Source organism: Spinacia oleracea, chromosome 3 (genome assembly GCF_020520425.1).
Source record: "Spinacia oleracea cultivar Varoflay chromosome 3, BTI_SOV_V1, whole genome shotgun sequence".
Lineage (NCBI taxonomy): Eukaryota > Viridiplantae > Streptophyta > Magnoliopsida > Caryophyllales > Amaranthaceae > Spinacia > Spinacia oleracea.
This window is the reverse complement of record NC_079489.1, coordinates 13,474,040-13,493,579: the sequence shown is the minus strand read 5'-3', so window position 1 is coordinate 13,493,579 and position 19,540 is coordinate 13,474,040. Positions and strand designations below refer to the sequence as shown.

Sequence of the window (19,540 nt, the reverse complement as noted above, 5' to 3'; positions counted from 1 at the left end):
AGATTGATGTAAAGGATATCCAAGCAAGTGTATATTTTGGCATGGCACCTTTTAACTCAATTTTTAAGTTTGGAACTTAAGGCTCTTACTATGTTGGTTAGATTTTAAGTGAACTAAAATCCTTAATCATGCAACATAATCAAGCTTTGATCTCGTGCATTTTAAGACATATTTAAAAGCAATAAATAACTTAAAACATGCATAAGATAAATGTGATCTAGTATGGCCCGACTTCATCTTGAAGCTTTAACTTCAAAGTCCGCCTTGAAAATCTCCGTGGGAGGCACCATTTTCTTCAAATAGGATAAGCTATAATTAAAACTAATTACAACTATTTGATGGTACGCAGACCATATTTGAATTGAAAAACAACTTTGGTACTTTAGACCAATTACATTCAAATTAATGGTACGCAGACCATATTTTCTATCCTATTTGGGCCATACTAGTCACTTGATAACCTGCAAAACAGTACATATACAATATATACCATTCACCCATTCATTATCATGAATGGCCCACGTAGCTTGTTAGTAAAACACATTATGCATCACATAAACATTTGCAGCAATTAATCAAGGGCACCAATAATCTACAAATTATTCAGTCCTTATTAATTCTAATCAAGTTGTTTTAACCTTAAGGATTTGTAGACCTAATCAAGAGTTTATGACTAAAAAGGGGTTCCCACTTAAACCAATAAATTCATATGCTTTACTACTTTTAAACATAAAAATGTATTTCTAGTCTAACCGGAAACATACAAATTTAATTAAAATTTAAAGCTCATATAAATTTATAATTGAATCCAAAAAGTTTAATTTAATTTCAGTCGTATTTAAATTAATTCATGATTTTAATTTTAGTAAAATAATTAGAATAAATAAAATTTATTATAATTACAATATTCAAAATTAAAATCCAAGAAAATAATTTAAATTATTAATTTTAAAATTAATTAAAATTACGTAAACTGAAAATTTCAAATTAAAATTTCAAAACGATCTAATCGCAACGCAACAATCCCACGCAACGCACGCCCATGGGCCACACGCACACAGCCATCGCTGGCCAAGTGCGCGCAGCCCATGCGCTGCGTCGCATCGCTGCTGCTCACCATCGCAAGGCATCAATCGAACACGCGAGCCAGTGCTCGCTGCGCGCGCCAGCGCTCGATGTACGCGAGCCATCGCTCGCTGCGCGCCCCAGCGCTCGATTTATGCGGGCCATCGCTCGCTGCGCGCCTGCCTTTCCCGCACGCGAGCTTGCGCTCGTCGCACGAGGCAGCAGTATGCGAGCTGGCGCTCGCTGCGCGCGAGCCATCGACGCTGTGCGTAGCGCTCGTGGCACGCGAGCTTGCGCTCGCTGCGCGCGAGGCTCCGCATGCTTGCGCGAGGCAGTGCGCGCTGTGGCGCAGCACGCTTGCTGCCCACACGCGACTGCTCGTGCCTTGCTCTCGCCCCTGCCCATGCTCCCATTGCTCATAGCCCACGACACAAGCACTACTAGAAAAAGGGTTTATAACGACGAACTTTTTCGTCGTTATAAGTCCAAAATGTTGTCGTTAAAACCTTTAACGACGAACTTTGTTCGTCGTTAGTTTTGTCGTAATAGCTTCCGACGTTAATAGCATTAACGTCAACGTTCGTCGTGAATTTTACACGACGAAATTATTGTTTGTCGTTACTTATTAACGACAAAATTATTGTTTGTCGTTATTTTATAACGACAAAATGATCGTTCGTCGTTATTATGTATTCAATGATGTCGAAGAAACGACAAATAACGACCAACAAAGTTGACGTAAAAAGAGAATCATATTGGCACAATGATTTTAGTTATAGTCCAACAACGACAAAATATCTTGACGTTAATGTTACTATATAAAATAAATATATTTTGTCGTTAATATGAAAAATATTTATAACCTGCAATTTATTCAAAATCATAAAAAGTATACTGAATAATACACTAAATTTAGATTAAACGTAATCAATCACAAAATATGTATTATAATTAATAAACAATTTCAATGAGTCAAAACAACCAAACTAATAAGATCAAATAACTTGTTCTATACTAAGAGTTAAATCTAAATATTCCTTGTTCTTGAACAAAAAATATGAAAATTTGCACCAAATATCTAAAACTGATGTGTAGCGGCTTCAACCTATTTTTGCATTTCTGATCCAGCCTGTGAAGTTTGAATAGTAACATCCTTCTTGCCTTAGGAAGCTATATGTTGAGCTGGTCTCAGTTTTGGTAACCTGTATACGATGCAAGGAGCAGACATTTCAGATATTCGATTGATTATATATAATAATGTGAGAGCAGAACAAGATGCTATTCATGGAACGCAACCACATCTTTGAACAAATTGTATTTTTTAGTTATACGGGCCTAATGCTCAAGTTTGAACAATTTTCAGCATTCAGCAATGCAGCATACTCCAATACGTTTTCCTTGATACGCAAACCTAGAGCAAGATGATATGATGCAAACAGTTCATCATATTTAAAGTGTACTGTTGTCGTTCTGGAGTCCACAATGTGTAAGTGATGAAATGCGAGGAAAATATGACTGAAACTACAAAGAATCTTGTCTTAGTCAAGGAGAGGGATGATATTTGTTTTTTTACTTATTCTTTGATCAACTTTGATGTTTCTGATGTTTCTCTACCCTAGCCTACGTTAATTTACAGGTAAACCTTAGCCGATTGGGGTCACAGTGGACTAGTTATAATAATGCAAGGGACGAGGAAGATTTACCTATTTTCTCTGTCCATGCAGTCCATCTTCTAATTTTCCCTGCAATCAAACATATTATCTTCAGATTGTCAGTTCCTGGTAATCACCCGCACACAAAATGAACATCATTTAAGTAAAAACTAAAAAAAGTGTCCCTTCACTTTTTTGCAGTTACCTTGTATAATGTGCCAAAACCACCTTGCTCAAGCTTGTTAATTTCCTGAAAATTGTCTGTCGCGATTGCCAACTTTTCCAATCCGAACACTGGTAAATCTACAACTTCCACTTTACTAGTTCCATCTTTAGGTTTTGAGTTTTGCAATAGCATATCCTTGCTTTAAAATCTCATCATTACTACAACAACAATGTCCTTTCAGAGAATATAGCCAGAAATCAAGTTTCAAAATAGTGCAGTACAAATGAGTTAAAAGGGAGGAATACCATTTTTTCGACACTTCCACCTCCATATACAGTACATGAGTACATCAGCTGTAGGCCTGTAGCTATTCCAATAATGACAATCACTATAAGAATTATTTTTATTTTCCTTTGTTTACCTTGGTGCTGCTGATTAATTTCACCTGAAAATAGGACGGACAATTTTCAAACTGATCAATATTTCAGTAATATTAATCTCGTGTACAATTATTTATTAGTCATCAATTGGAATATTGTACTTTAATTGGAATATTCACAGTTAAAATAACATAAATTTGCCAAACATGTCCTGTTTTCAGGGCATGATCCAGATCAGCAATTAGATCATTCGCATCCTCGATGCAGACTGAAATGCGGACAAGATCTTCGGTCAAACCTCTAGCTTCACGAACTGCAGCTGGTATGGAAGCATGCGACATGAAGCAAGGCAAGCTTATAAGTGATTTCACACTTCCTTATGCAGAAACTAACATTCCAAGTTAAGAAACTAACATTAGTTAGCTAAAATGACTTATATCAAGTTACAGGTTTATATAAGTGCTCATTTATGGACACCCAAAAAACCAAAGATGCCAAATTATGCAGCGGGATTCAAGAAATGTTAAATCCCTCACAGATAATTTAGTTTCTAGCTAAATATGAGTGAGTAAAATTACCAAAACTGACAGTAATGCTGAAATACTTGGTTTTCTCCACAATGTGTTTTGAAAGAGCCGTAGAACTGGTTAGAAAACTAAGCACAGATCCTGCACCTTTTGCCTGCAACAAGTATGCAAATCTTTTTATCTTGAGGCAGAAATATAAAACGCTAGCATATAGAGTATCATATCAGGTTGTACCATGCATTGTAGCACGTTTAAAACACCTGGGAATAATGCAAAGACCGTCCAAGATGATCAGGAAGCCCAGCATAGTTAACCTTCGTAACTCTTGGATGGGAAGAAAGAAAATCAGCGATCTTCTGTTTATTATCCTGTGGAAAGTACAAAGAAACATATCAGGGTAACATAATACATGAAATTCTTCATACCAATACGCATACTGATCCACAAGAACACAAGTAAAGGTTTCCATTCAAGAAAAGATCGTCTCAAGCAAACACCTAGATAGGCAGATTTTCCTTCTCGCAGTACAAACAAGTTAACAAACACATACATGATTTGAGAGACCAACAAGCAAGCAAGAGAAGAAAAAATTATCACAAGTAGAACATGTTAATGGATGGATCTTCAGCGACGACATCCATAGATGGCTGTAGATTTAGTAGTTCTTCTGAAATAAGTATAGGAGAATTTAGTACTGGTGGTCCTATAAGAGATAGGAAAAAACGTAAGAATAGGTGAATGAGTCGTCTCCAACTACAGAGTCACTATAAAGACAAAGTAATGAGAAGGTTAAGAAATATCTTTCATTTGAGTAATATTTTTCTTTTCCATCACACTGAAATGAGGTGTGTGAGGTTTTTCTTAGGTCTTCTTGCATCAAGAGGCATTGGTATGACCTATTTGAGTAGAGACTCGCACAGGATTGGGAAAGAAGCCATTGTCTTTATCCAGCATGGTTAACAATTAATGAACATTATTCCGACAAACTAATTTACACTGCAAAACAGGACAACTCTAGCTCCGTGAACATGATTCACGGAATGCATAGAACTAATGTAGAGAATGATAATGATATTTTCAGTCATAGATCATTAGCCAGAACTTAAGTAACGACTGAGATTTTACTGGTTCATATCATACCTGATTATCAAACTCCAATGCAGATACACCATGCCTGCATATAGGCAACAAATCTAGCTGAACAGACAATAAAAGATAACAAGGCGGAAGTAATTGTTGATGAACAAGGCAGCAAGGAGGAGGACAATAAAGATGGCCAATGGAATATACTTCGATAATGACACGTACCACACTGGGGACTTGCATCACAAATTTAGGTAGATAACTGCAAGCATATAATAATCTAACAAATTACAACAGCTATAGATAGTAGCAAGACCAATATTAACCGAGCAAGACTAGCTGCAAGTTCTATGTCTATTCAGGAGGAAAAACACACCAGAAAATACAGAAGTACGAGAGATCAAAGATAAAAAATATTATAATCTACAGAATTACAGATAATATCATCAAGAAAGACAGAATGTTAACCTTATATCTTGTTCCGCTCTATGGAAAACACATTAGGAAATTGAAGTTCAAGGACTTGAGCATAGCAATTCACAGTCGATTAATTTTTGGAAAGAGCAATTTAAGGACAGAAAATCAACAAGCTATCAAACAAACTCATCTTAGATTTTATGAACCGTAACATACATATTCCATTTCAAACAAATGCCCACAAAAATTCATTACCAAATTGAACAAAAACAACACTGAATTAAAATTTTCATGAAGAAATCAATCAGATTAAAAATTCAAAACAAACCTTCAAGCAAAAATGAGCCCCGAATTGCAATTAAAAATCCAGCCTCAAAAATAACTAATTTTATTGATGAAAAATCAGATGAATTCTGATTAGAGAGTGTGTAATGGGCACATCAACAAACCATAAAAACGCCCAAAACCAAATTCGAAACATACCAACTCGGATGATTAAACCTTCAATTTCGTAGATTTCGTAGCAAACTCCAACTATAGCAGCTTCAATTCCCTGATTTCATTCCTCTTCTGTCTTGCTTTTTTGTTCTTCTTATTAATTTTGTTTTTCGATTACATGTGAATCGTGAGTTTTGTGATTAGGGTTTTGGAAGGAGATTGAAGATTGATGAAAATTGAGGAAGAAGATTTAGGGTTTGAAAGATTTTCAGAGAATTGCGTTATTGAATGAGAGAATTGCCGAGTTTTTTTCTTATTATACTTGTTCACATTAACGACAGTTCTATTAAATTTTTTTATTCTTAGTTTTAACCAATTACTACCAACAATTAGGCTTGTCGTAGTAACATAGTGCAAATAGACTATTAACGACAAAAAATTCATTTCGTCGTTAATTGGTTGTCGTTAAAACTGCAAATTCTAGTAGTGAAGGCAGGTCTGCTGCCTTGTGCTCGTGCACCATGCCCTTGCTCGCTGCATTCGTACCGCATGGGCGACGAGCTCCCTTGCTCGTCGTCACATGCCCGCACTATACAACACCTCTTAAGGGTAACACGTAGCGTCCATTGCTTTGTGCGTGCAAGTTATATGTGCGAATCGCATAAAAATTAAAAATTTATATTCAAAATTAATGACAAATTAATAAATAATATTAATTTCATAATTTTAGGGCGAAAAATCGAAAATTTATTATTTAATTGATTTCCGATTAACATGGATTCAAGCCTAGGTCATAAAAATTTAAAATGTAACACAAATTTACAATTTTTATGGTGGTTTTTAATCATAGGTATCTAATTAAATTATAACTAATTATGAAAATTAAATTAATTCTAAATTATTCCAATTTTCAACAAATTAATCATAATTACAAATTAGATTGCATAATTAACAAGGCTAGGCATTCAAACTTGTTAAACATATACAGTAGGTCAATAAAAAATTCAAGATTTATCAACAAGAATCGCAAATATTTAATTTAACATCTTAAATTTACGAAATTTTGCATTCGAAAAACTAAAACCTCCGAAAAGTCATAGTTAGACTTCGAATTTGAGAATTCTGGGTTCGGCCGAAAAATACTATTTCTGTCAAAATTTTAGAATGCCTTTTATATGCGGAATTGACACATAAATCACTCGATTTGGATGAGTAACTAAGAAACTGCCGAAAAACTGCGTACGTATAATTAAATAAACGCAATTTGCAATTAATTAACAATTACGAGAATTAATCACCCCTTTTTAATTCTTGCAAATTTGTAATATTTAACCATGTTTATGCAATTTAGATTATGAAAATAATAAGAGGCTCGTGATACCACTGTTAGGTTATGATACATATGACAATACATAAATCATGCGGAAAAACCATAAAGGCAGGAAAGCATATTATTTACACACAATCATTTAGCATAGTATAGATGCATACACTTTGTAGCGTGCCTTCCCTAGCTGCGCCCGAACCGAACAAGAACAAGTCTTTAGGACTCCAAGTGTCGTCCCTCCGTAGATAGTCCACAGTACGTCCGGATCCGCCTCAAGATTGACCAACTAGAATCGCCCTTAAGGTGCTTAGGAATTTCGGTTATTATTGTGCAAGAGTGTGGCTGAATTTTCTTTAAAAAACTTATCCTTTGAAAACTTCAATCGTCCGTATAAATTATGACCCTAGGCCCTTATTTATAGAGGTTTGGAAAGGGAATTGGAATCCTAGTAGGATACGATTTAATTAAACTTAGAATCCTACAAGGACTCTATTTAATTAAATAATCCTAATAGGAATAGGAATTTAATCATACATCAAATCCTAATAGTTTTAGGAATTATGTATGGACACAAACACACACACGAGCATGACCCGCAAGCATGCAGGCCATGCCCGCGCACAGCCCACACGCCCACGAAGCCCATGCGAGCTACCGCAGCCCACGAGGCTGCCATGGCCTAAGCTGCGCGCTGGGCCTGCCTTGCGGTAGGCCTGCCGCAGCCTTGGGCTGTGTTGTGGCGCGCCATTGCTTGCTGGGCGATGACCTGGTTCGTGCTGGGCCTTCGTCCGGCAGGCCTCGTCCGATGCTTATTCGTACGATACGCTTCCGATAAAATTCCCGGTTTTCGGAATTCATTTCCGATACGAACAATATTTAATATTTCCGATTCCGGAATTAATTTCCGTTTCGAACAAATATTTAATATTTCCGTTTCCGGAATTATTTTCCGATTCCGATAATATTTCCGATTCTGACAATATTTCCGTTTCCGGCAATATTTCCGATTCCAGAAATATTTCCATTTCCGATAATATTTTCCGATACGTACCATGTTTCCGTGTCCGGCAACATCTACGACTTGGATAGTATTTATATTTCCGATACGATCCATATTTCCGTTTCCGGCAATATCATCGTTTCCGGAGTATTCATTTCTTGCTTGTGACGATCTCAGCTCCCACTGAAACCAAGATCCGTCGATTCCGAATATCCATAGATAGAGTATTTAATGCCATTAAATACTTGATCCGTTTACGTACTATTTGTGTGACCCTACGGGTTCAGTCAAGAGTAAGCTGTGGATTAATATCATTAATTCCACTTGAACTGAAGCGGCCTCTAGCTAGGCATTCAGCTCACTTGATCTCACTGAATTATTAACTTGTTAATTAATACTGAATCGCACTTATTAGACTTAACATAGAATGCATACTTGGACCAAGGGCATTATTTCCTTCACGACGATACGCAAGTTCATGATGGAGCCACAATGGCTCGACCCCCCCTACAACGACATGGAAATGTCGCCAAAAAAAGGAGGTATGATGATACCCTTTCACCTACCAGACATGAAAACCCTCAAAGCTCTCTCCCCTGTACTGGAGAAATTTGTACGATGGTGGATGACCAGCAAGGAGTCAACCTTCAGTTGGGATGTGTTCCCACCGGAGTTGGAATTCCTCAGCGACCCAATTCCAATCCTGCCCCAAGTAAGGAAGACTTGGCAACTGACTTCACGAAATATTTTGAGGGGTACCTTTGGAGAAGGGACAAATGCCCTAATGGTGATATCAACGACGGAGGACCTCCCACAGGTGGAGATCAAGGTCCTACCAGTGAAGGAAATAGAGGAAGGGGATTGCGAGATGGAGTTGGAGTTTGTGGTAAGGAAGAAGGTCTTATGGAGCAAGAGGAGCCAGGAGTTCATCGACAAAATCGACCCCCTCACTCAGAAGAAGTACAAGGAGTTCTCCCGAACTCATCTAATCCCTGATCCAATGATCACAGTAGCATGGAACTGTAGGGGAATTGCCCGCCGTGGCTTCCAAGATAACATCAACCACCTTTATAAAGAGCACCTCCCCCAAATCCTAATCCTCACTGAAACAAAAACCAGCCCAAAACACACAGAGAGAATCATGAGGAAGACACCCTTTGAGAAATACGTGTTTGCTGAACCGTATGGAATCTCTGGTGGGATCGTAGTTTTGTGGGACCCCACCTTCATCAATCTCCAGATGATAGGGAAGGACCTACATGCTATTCATGCTGTGGTTGAGGTAAACACTGACCCCCCTTTTAAATTCTTCTTGTCTGCAATTTATGCTAGTACTAAATATAAATGTCGATTAGAGTCTTGGAATGAATTGATAGATATGTCGATACATGTGACTATTCCCTGGGTGGTAATGGGAGACTTTAATGAAATTACTTGTCAATCAGAGAAATTGGGTGGGAATCCTTTAAAACAATACAAAGCTGACAGTTATGTGGATGCAATGAACAAGTGTGGCCTAGTTGATGCTGGATGTGTAGGCAGTAGGTTTACATGGTTTAATAAACAAAAGGAAAATCCCATTTACCAAAGACTTGATAGGGATTGGACTAATATGCATTGGTTGAATCTGTTTCCAAATACTACTGTTCACACACTCCCAAGAGAAACTTCTGACCATAATCCAATTAAACTAGTAACTGATCAAATCACTAGTCAAAATGTTTTGAGTCAAAAAGTTTTCAAATTGGAGCCTCTCTGGTATGCAGAACCAGGTTTTAAAACCATGGTTGACAACTCTTTAGATAATGATCACTCTGAACTTGTCACTAAACTCAGTAACATCTCCATTACAATGGCCTCCTAGGTTAAAGAAAACATAGGGAACATTTTCCACAAAAGGAAAACTTTGTTTGCTAGACTAAGTGGTGTCCAAAAAGCTCTAGAGTCTAGACCAACCAGCAAACACCTTTTAGATCTGAATGAGGACCTTTCCAAAGAGCTAAACCTTATTTATGACCAGGAAGAGGCTTTCTGGATGGCAAGGTCTAGGAAAAACTGGATAAATAGTGGAGAGAAGAACACCACCTATTTCCACACTTCTGTAACTATAAGGAGGAGGAGAAATAAAATCTTGAAGTTAAAATCTGAGGCTGGGTGTGATATAGAAGGAAATGAGCTGATTAACCATGTGATCAATTATTTTTCTAACCTCTTTACCTCAGAGATTGATATACCCCTTTGCCAAACACACCACTACTTAAATGAAATCAACATTGACTATGCCACTAATGTGGAAGAGATTGGGAGAGCTGTGTTTGACCTAGGCCCCATGAAAGCACCAGGGATTGATGGGCTACATGCCCATTTCTACCAAACAACACTAGGGAAGTTTATGGAAAGACCTGTATAAGTTTGTGGACAATGTCCTAGCTTCTAAAACCTTTCCCCAGTGTATTAATGACACTACAATCTGTATTATCCCAAAGACTGACCACCCAGAAACCATTAAGCAATTTAGGCCTATCAGTCTTTGCAATGCCAACTATAAGATAGTGTCAAAAATCCTTATCAACATAATCAGACCTCACATTAAAGATATGATTTCTCAAAATCAAAGCAGCTTCCTTCCAGGTAGAGGGTGTGAGGTAAACTATATTGCAGCTACTGAGATTCTCCATTCAATGGAATCAAAAAGAGGAAAGAATGGGTGGTTTGCTCTTAAAATTGACCTGGAAAAGGCTTATGATAGACTAGAATGGAATTTCATTAGGTTTTGTCTAGCTAGGAAAGGTTTTGATAAACCCTCTACTGACTTAATCCTCAGTTGTGTAGCTTCACCTTCTACCTCTATTATAATCAATGGGAAACCTTCACCCACCTTCAAAACTTCTAGGGGTATTAGGCAAGGGGATCCTATATCCCCTTACATCTTCATAATCTGCATGGAATATCTAGCTGACCTAATCTCAGAAGCCAAAAGTGGGGGACATTGGAAACCTTTCTGTCTAAGGAAGGGAGGTTTTCCAGTAACCCACCTTATGTTTGCTGATGATCTCCTGCTGTTTGGAGACACATCACCTGCCACCCTAGCTAGCTTAAATGAAGTGTTAGAAAAGTTTTGGGAAGAGTCAGGTCAAAAAATGAACACTTCTAAGAGCAGAATTTATTTCTCCAAGCATACTCCCCAGAACCAAAAGAACCTGTTTTGTGGAGCTCTCAAAGTTGAACCAAGTGCAGACCTAGGTAGCTATCTAGGCTTTCCCTTAACTGATAAGAGACCTAGGTAGCTATCTAGGCAGGAAAATCAAGAATAAACTTGCCTCATGGAAAGCTAAGCGTCTGAGTAAAGCTGGTAGGTTAGTTCTCATTAAATCCTCCCTAAGTGCCATTGCTAACTACTCAATGCAAGTTCTGAGCTTACCCTAGAAAACCCTCCACGACATTGATCAGACCTGTGCTAGGTTTCTGTGGGGTTCTGACAACCAAAATAAGAAAACCCACCTTGTCTCTTGGCTAAAATCTTGTAGGGATGTGGAATTAGGAGGCCTCAATATAAGAGCAGCAATCATTCATAATCAAGCCCAAATGACTAAGCTTTGTTGGAAACTGAATACTGGAAATAACTTGGCCACCACCTTAGTCAAAGATAAGTATATAACCAACAGGGTCAACCCAACTAGTTTCAAAAAAGGGTCTCACATTTGGCAAAATGTTGGGAAAGGGTGGGACTTGTTTAGTAAGCTAACCTCTTGGTGCATTGGGGATGGGACTCATATAAACCTTTGGCATGACAATTGGACAGGGAAAGGAAGTCTTAGATCCATAACCCATGGACCCTTAAATAAAGGTGAAGAGAGTAAAATGTTAGACTCTATCATGAGAAATGGTAACTGGTGTCTAAATGATTTGTCCTTCATACTTCCCACCAATATTCTTAACTGGATTAAGGCTATACCCATTCCCTTGTTTGGGGAAGATGCCCCCTACTGCAGCCTCTCCAATGGCCTCAAATTCAACCTTCAAAGTGCTTATAATCATGTGTGGAATAACAAATTCTCTGAAGCTACCCCTAGTGAAAAATGGAGTTGTGTCTGGAAAGCAAGATGTCCCCCAAAAATACAATTCTTTCTCTGGTTAATTCTTTGGAATAGACTTCCCACTGCCTCCCACTTAGCAAGTAGACAAATAATCCCAAATGGAAAATGCCAATTCTGCCCACATGACCAGGAAGATATTGGCCATCTGTTCCTCTACTGCCCTAGAGCTACTGATTTTTGGAACCAACTGGAGTTTAATGACAAGTTCAAACATCTGCAAAATGATTTTGAAAACTGGTTTTTTGAAAATCTTAAATGCATCGAACCTTCAACCATGAATGTTCCCAATCAAACTGTTTTTGCCTTTTCTCTATGGAGACTGTGGAACAGAAGGAACCTATGGACCTTTCAAAAGGAAAATAAAAGCATTGGACCTTGGTGTAAACAAACAATATGGCTGGCAAATGAATTTGAAACCACAGAAAAGGACACCATAAAACAGAACAAACCAATGCATATAGAGCCTCCAATCCAGACCAAGTTTATTGTTAAGTGTGATGCCTCCTCTTGTACAAACAGTTTGCTTGCCTCCTATGTTATTGCATGCAGAGATGGAGATCAAAAGTTCATTGCTGGCATAGCTGGAACCTTTAGCACTATCACACCCACAGCTGCAGAAACGCAAACCATTTTGATGGCCATCTCATGGACCATAGCCAAGAGCTGGCAGAGCACCACCATAATTTCAGATTGTAAAGAAGCTGTAGAAAACATCACAAGTCACCAAGCTCCAGTCTCCTTTCTTAATTACAAATTTATTTGGCAAATGTAGGGAATTGCTAAATCACCAAGGAAGCCTATACTTGAAGTTCAGAAGAAGAGAGCAACTGATGGAGGTGGATCACATAGCAAGAAGGGCACGGAACCAGCTGAGTCTATTGGATCAGTGCATTGACATCGCCCCCCCCCCCCATGCCAGAAAACAATCAAACTAATTTTTTGGAAGCATGTTCGCTTCGTCACTTTTAGGCCATATGTGGCTGTAGTCTTATCCCCAGTGAAAGTAGTTAAACTATGGCTTTTGGTTTTGCTGTACTGAATTATGCTGGTTTGCCCGTTAAAGTTTTAATCTAAGTTACTCCTTATTAACAAAAAAAAAAAGAAACTGCAGATCAATACTAGAAGCAAATAATGTCCTTAGCCAAGTGAATACATAATTTGTTACTCAACAACTTGCTGGTTAAACATCAGCAGAACTTCTAAACAGTTGTAAACAATTAACCAAAGAAACAAACAGCTGCATGAGAAAACATCCGAGTCATGACTCAATAATGACTCATGAGGGCTTCAAATAAACTCCAATGGACGTGAGTGCAACCTCATGATCAATTCCACTCTGGACGGGTACACAACCAAAAGAGCCATAAAATCCACCGAATTGATTGCCTGGTCCGATCTGAAACTCAAATGTATCATCCCCAGACCTTGATTTCTGACCTGGATGTCCAAAAGGTCCATATTTTCTTTTGTTAGTTTCAATTGTGAATGACGAGATCCACGTGTATTCTTCTTCGTCGTTGCATAAGCCGAATCCAAAGCCAAGTCTCCCGGTACAGTAACCAGTAAGCCCAGTGATATACTCCGTATAATCTTTGAGTGTTATCTGCACATATACACACAAAGCCATCTTATTGACATGACTCGTTGATTCACATTTTAAAAAACAAAATTAAAAATAAACAAAGTAATCACACCTATGAGCTCATAATTTGACCACAAATGACTTATCTCATGTTAATTATATACTTGTTCTGTTCTTTTTTAAACGACATAATTATTTAGTCACGTTTGTCAATGCATGATTTCAAACATTAATATCTTCAATTATGAATATAAAAAATTACAAAAAGTTGTAGTTCTTTTGCAAACAAAGTCATACGGATCGGAGTAAGTAATAATAATAAAACAAAAGTCACAAGTGATACTCCCTGTGTCCTTTGAGTGTTGGTAGCATGTACACGATTTAACAACTAATTAATGTAGATTGAGATTCATTTTATTTTTTATTTAAACAATCCAAATTACTTTTATTTTTAATATTTTTAATTTTTTTAATTTTTTCCAAAATCTGAAATTAGAAAAATGTGAACATTTTAATATAAATGGAAAGTCTAGAATAACAAAAGAAAAACAGGGCCCCGGATGACAAGAAAAGAGGGAGACAATTGTTTATTCAAGTATTTTGGTGATTTTGTAAATTGTTACCTTAAAATAACTTTTTAAAATTTAACTATTTTATAAGTTGGGTTTAGTTACATTTTCCATTAATGTTTTCCAACGTGTATTCCTTCTATTCTTTTAAACATCTATGTTCAGTTATCATCTTGTTCATTTGTCATATTAAATAACTGTTGTGGTGGAGTTTAAAGACAGAAACATTAACGAAAAACGTTAAATGGTAGTATTAGTCAAATAAACCAAATTTATAAGGTATTACTCACTCCGTCTCTTTTTATTTTTTACGTTTTCCTTTTTGGGTATTTCAAAATGTTCTTTACATTTCCTTTTATATTATCACATAAATGACTTATTATTCTATCAAAATTTGTATCCAATTATTATTTAACCAATTAAATTCATTGGGACATTAAATTTTTCACACTTTTCCATTGGGACATTAAATATTTTTTCATTTCTCAATATCATAATTTTAATAAAAGTGAAAACATTATAAATAAACGTAATTTATCTTGGTTAAATAAAAACATTGAGGAATCCTGATGCAAATTAATTAATCGTTAAAACGCGTGAAAAATACCAAACGTCAAAAAGAAAAAGAGACGGAGGGAGTAAAATATAATTTTCTTTCCAAAAGGTAGCAATTCACAAAAACACTAAACTTAAAGTTAGTGTTTCACCAAATTTCCTTATAGTTATGAGTATATATCCCCAATTCGCCCCCAATACTCTACTTGGAAAATAAAATGCTTTAGAATAGAAGTTAAAGTTGTAAGTAATAGAGTTGTGACGAAGAGAACCGTAGAAAATTTGGGTGAATCATGTTTTGAATTGCCATACACAGGAGAAAGAGCCAACTTTCCACCTTCCTTGTACTGAAACTGCAGGGAGGTTACACTGTACTTTCCATATGAAATAAATATTTGAGTAATCTTCCTTTGCTCGTCCCAGGCATCATCACCAGATGACGAACTGCCACCTGGACCCAATTTTATAAGCGTCGACGACGTAGCTGAAATAAGTCATGTAAATTCAATATTAATTAAGTGTACAACTCAAGACCATATATGCACACAAAACTCTACCACAATCTCCCTAGAACATATTACACTAGTCTTATATGCACGCGATGCGTGCGAGATTATATAAAACTGTAGTATTACAATTAATCATCACAAATAAGTTCACACTGGTTCTGTATGATTCCCAATCTTTACTTCTCTCTGACAATAAAACTCCACACGACAACCTCAACACCTGCTATCAGAAACTGCTTAGTATATGCACTATTTGGTTTTTCAATAGGCTGCTATCAGAAACTGCTTAGTGTAAGCACTATTTGGTTTTTCAATAGGCTGAGTGCCTAAACATTTAATCAACAATGTAGCAGAGAGTAGACAGTGATCTGATCACATGGTCAACTGGCACTTCAGTATGACTTTCAAACAGTAACAACAACCACAACAATACTGAAAATCAAAAATTGAATAGAAACGGCCAACCACAACAATAACACCAATGAATGATACTCATTAAAAACGTAACAACGTAAGTGTAACAGCGTAGCATACGCATAAGCAAAGCTGAAAGGGAAATAAAAAAGATAACAGCAAAACCAATCTGCACATATCAGAAGTCAGAAAATCAAACTGCACCTGCAGCTGCTGAACCAAACACTATCAGAAGAACCAATCTGCACATATCAGAAGTGCAGGTGCTGCTGTTTTCTTCTGTTTTTTTCCAGAAAATCAAACTGCTACTGCACCTGTTGCTGGCTAATGATGTAGCAGTTGTTGTGTTCTGCTGCAGTGTTCTGCTGCTGTCTTAGCATTCATCTCACGGTATTGAGCAACAACAAAAGCCATAAGCATCGAGCGCTGGGTTGACAGGGCGCTGTATCACTGCTCTTCTCTAAGATAATCGCCTCAACCTTTTCCGATTCCTCACGTGATATTCTCTCAAAAAATATAACCGAATCATCCTTCAACTTTGACCTGCAAAATATTCAACCAAATTCAAACAAAGATCGATGAAAATTCTGAGGAAATCACCAATCAATATTCAATCACCAAAAAATTCAATCACCAATCAAATTCAATCACCAAAAAATCAAATTATTTACCCAACGACAAACAGAAAGAAGAGTAAATTGCGGTATTACCGTGGCAGAAAGTATATAATTAGACTTCAGAACAAACTTGAGAGAGTCAAAAATCAAAATATCTATTCTGAATTTCTATAATTTGCTGATAAAATCACAAAAAAAACGCAATATTGATTTCAAAATGAACAGGGACAGAAAATCCACGCCTTGTTCTTTAGATAAACATGAAGCAAACCCAGAAAATTCCCAAATCAAAAATCAAATAAAGATCGATTTTTTCTACAGATTATAGGAAACCCTAAGAAATTGATGGACGACAACGACAGAAAATCCCCCAAAATCATCCCTCAAAATCATAAATCAATTCAGGCAAAATTTAATTTTCCTTCAACTTAATTATCAATAATTAAACAATAAATAATAATTAAGAGGTAAATATACCTTATGATCGGAAGATAGAGGAATTGCGACGCCTTAATGGCAAAGGACAGCGCTTGAATCGCCGCAATTAGATACAACGATTTTCTCTGGGGTTACAACAGAGACAACGGAGACAACTGAAACCCATATTCAAAAAAGATATATATATTAGATATCATAGTTGCGTGTGAGAGAGAGAGGGAGACACACAGAGAGAGAAAGATAAATACTTTAGATTGTGATGATAGTTGATAAATTGGGATTGAAGAGTGCGTAATTGAGCGGCTTTGGTAGCAGAAGCGGCTTCTCTTCGGGCTTTGAAGGGTTTCTAGGCCGTCCATGCATTTTTCCACCAATGTCACGCCAGCTGCAAATGGAGAAGGTTAATTGAAAATTTATTCATACAGAGTTCAAAAATTCAATAATTCTCATAAAATAGTTGATCAGAATGGAGTTTCAGTAACATAATTTAAAAATAATTGCAACATCACTTTACGCAATTCTCTTGTTCATTGTTTCGATCCATTCGATGCTTCACTCGAATTTCAAATTTGAACTTTCTAGGGTTTTAAACAATTGCATATTAAATAATTTTGAATTAAGTAATTAGCAAGAAAATTTGTTATTGTTGTTAAAATCAAGTTGTAACTTGTCTAAAGATTAAATTGTCTAAATTGTCATATTATTTAGCCTGTACAATTTAGACGAAATCTTTAGATGATTTGACTAAGTAAACACTGACTAATTAAACTAACAAAAGTACAGGCTATGTAAGGTTAAAATCAAATTGTCTAAATAATTGTTAAAATCAAATTAGATAATTAATAATATGACAATTTAGACTTAAGTATTAACTAATTGATGTTTAATATAATAATACCAATAGATATTAACTCTTAACTCTTTAGAGATAATAATAACAATTTAGACTGACATATAAGATGTTTAACAATTTAGACTTCTTCTACTAACATGCTAAAAATATTATTATAAGCTTATAGCAGCATATACCCAAACAAATTGTACATCTGTAGTCCTTTCAATTTATCCATCTTTGCCTCTTCCCCAAGTCGACTTAGCCTCCCATTCAAATCCTTGACCTCTTCCTCTAAGACAGCAAGGGTACCTTACATATTAGCCAAAATATTTATCTCTAGTTACAAATTTACAATGAAACAAAAACATTTTAAGACATTCTTTACCTGTTTAATGAAACAATGAAGCCTAGCTGCAATGAACATTCTTAACCCTTATTTAACTCTTAAAATGTTAATTGCAGCTAAAATCTGGAAACGAATCAATTGAAAACAAAATCTTCATTATGTCTAATCATCATGTAAACATGAGCAAAAACCAGATAATATTAAACCAATGAAATATAGGAATCGCAACTAACCTTGACATGAAGACAATGGACATAGCAAACGAAATCCTTGGACATTCAAAAAATTCATCAATTACACATGAAATCACTAACATGGATACCACTGTTATTTGTAATTAGGTATAAAAACTGATAGGTATACTCCAAGATGCAGAAGATCAAAATAATTGCTAAATTAATTTCCAGATCTGGCAATTTAAACAACAAACGAACCCCAACACCATAAAAAGGAAAAATTAAAAAACTTTATTCGAAGAGTTTATCTATCAAGATCAGGATTCGCAAATTCGTTTCCCTTACTCCTATTTTCTCTCTCTTAAGACGGCTCCAGTCGTGGCGGCTGCGGCTGTGATGGAAGACAACGGACTTGTTACCATCCCTCAAAACCATGATTAAACCCCCGATTTCAAAACCCTAACATCGGAAAATCAATGTAAATAGAAAACGCAAAGGGAGATTAGGGAAAGATGTTTTCAAGTACCATATTAGGCACAGCCGGTGAGATTGTTGGTGGTGACGATCGGGGAGCAAGGAGGGCGGAGGTAGGAAGGTGTGTGATTGATGCCCTGTTTCTGGTGGTCCTGCGAATTTCTTTACCTAGAGCATTTCTTGTTGCAGAGAAGCGCACGACGATGGAAGCGCTGGAAGGCCGACCAGACTGATGGTGGCCACGGCGGAGATCGGCAGACGGTTGAGCAACAGGAGGAGAGAGAAAGTGGCGGAGTTTCTATTGAGAAAGTGAAGCAGGTTTTGCGAAGAGTTTGAGGTTTTGGCCAAGGATCGAGGGTATAACGGACTTTTCAAAAGGGGACACGAAAAGTTATTTTACCAAAAAGACCTCAGCTGTTCCTTTATATAATAGAGATGCATGGTGCACAATTAATAAATAAGGAGAATACATAGTATATTAACTCGCCTTCATTGTCATCATGTTTCGAAATAGGAAGACGGGCGACAAGTTCTAGTGGGCACCAGAAGAGAAAAAGAACAAAAAAAACCACTAGTCAATAAGAGATTTAAACTTAACATGGTGAAAAAGGACATTTAAACCGATTTGAGGTTCAATCTCTATCACGGACACATTAAAATGAGGATCAAACAACATACATATGCCATCTAGTAATATAAAATGAATCCTAATGTTATAAACATAATTGATCAAGAAATATAATGTATATAAAACTTACTTTTGGAATCATCCATACTTCAAGAATAACAATCAACTATAAATTTGGCTGTTTAAGACCTCTTCTTAAGTTCTTAATAATTTGAACTACATTGAACTATTGAAACCACTAATTT

General features: G+C 36.6%; 2 protein-coding genes and 1 long non-coding RNA gene across 3 annotated transcripts; 1 reads left to right on the top strand and 2 right to left on the bottom strand.

The window, feature by feature from the left end:
- Positions 1 to 2,189: 2,189 nt before the first annotated feature.
- Positions 2,190 to 3,089, bottom strand: LOC130469024 (uncharacterized). Its single transcript, XR_008929392.1, has 3 exons — positions 2,923 to 3,089; positions 2,769 to 2,807; positions 2,190 to 2,267 (listed from the first exon to the last, which is right to left on the bottom strand). It is a non-coding gene; the product is annotated as an uncharacterized lncRNA (long non-coding RNA).
- Positions 3,090 to 10,090: 7,001 nt separating this feature from the next.
- Positions 10,091 to 13,047, top strand: LOC130469486 (uncharacterized). Its single transcript, XM_056838827.1, has 4 exons — positions 10,091 to 10,459; positions 10,542 to 11,338; positions 11,583 to 12,855; positions 12,925 to 13,047. The coding sequence occupies exons 1-4, from the start codon at positions 10,091 to 10,093 to the stop codon at positions 13,045 to 13,047; spliced, it is 2,562 nt and encodes an 853-aa protein (XP_056694805.1).
- A 216-nt stretch (positions 13,048 to 13,263) lies between these two features.
- Positions 13,264 to 19,540, bottom strand: LOC110801493 (inactive protein RESTRICTED TEV MOVEMENT 1-like). Its single transcript, XM_022006861.2, has 3 exons — positions 19,426 to 19,540; positions 15,131 to 15,342; positions 13,264 to 13,755 (listed from the first exon to the last, which is right to left on the bottom strand). The coding sequence occupies exons 1-3, from the start codon at positions 19,439 to 19,441 to the stop codon at positions 13,429 to 13,431; spliced, it is 555 nt and encodes a 184-aa protein (XP_021862553.1). The 5' UTR covers positions 19,442 to 19,540; the 3' UTR covers positions 13,264 to 13,428.

What these genes read in the sequence shown, in the direction of transcription:
- LOC130469486 (XM_056838827.1), top strand. Translation starts at nt 10,091, where the DNA reads ATGGCAAGGTCTAGGAAAAACTGGATAAATAGTGGAGAGAAGAACACC. An exon ending in GGAAGTTTATGGAAAGACCT is followed by an intron (nt 10,460 to 10,541) that starts GTATAAGTTTGT and finishes ATTATCCCAAAG; the next exon opens with ACTGACCACCCAGAAACCAT. An exon ending in TTAACTGATAAGAGACCTAG is followed by an intron (nt 11,339 to 11,582) that starts GTAGCTATCTAG and finishes AAAATCTTGTAG; the next exon opens with GGATGTGGAATTAGGAGGCC.
- LOC110801493 (XM_022006861.2), bottom strand. An exon ending in ATTCACCCAAATTTTCTACG is followed by an intron (nt 13,756 to 15,130) that starts GTTCTCTTCGTC and finishes GTATATGTGCAG; the next exon opens with ATAACACTCAAAGATTATAC.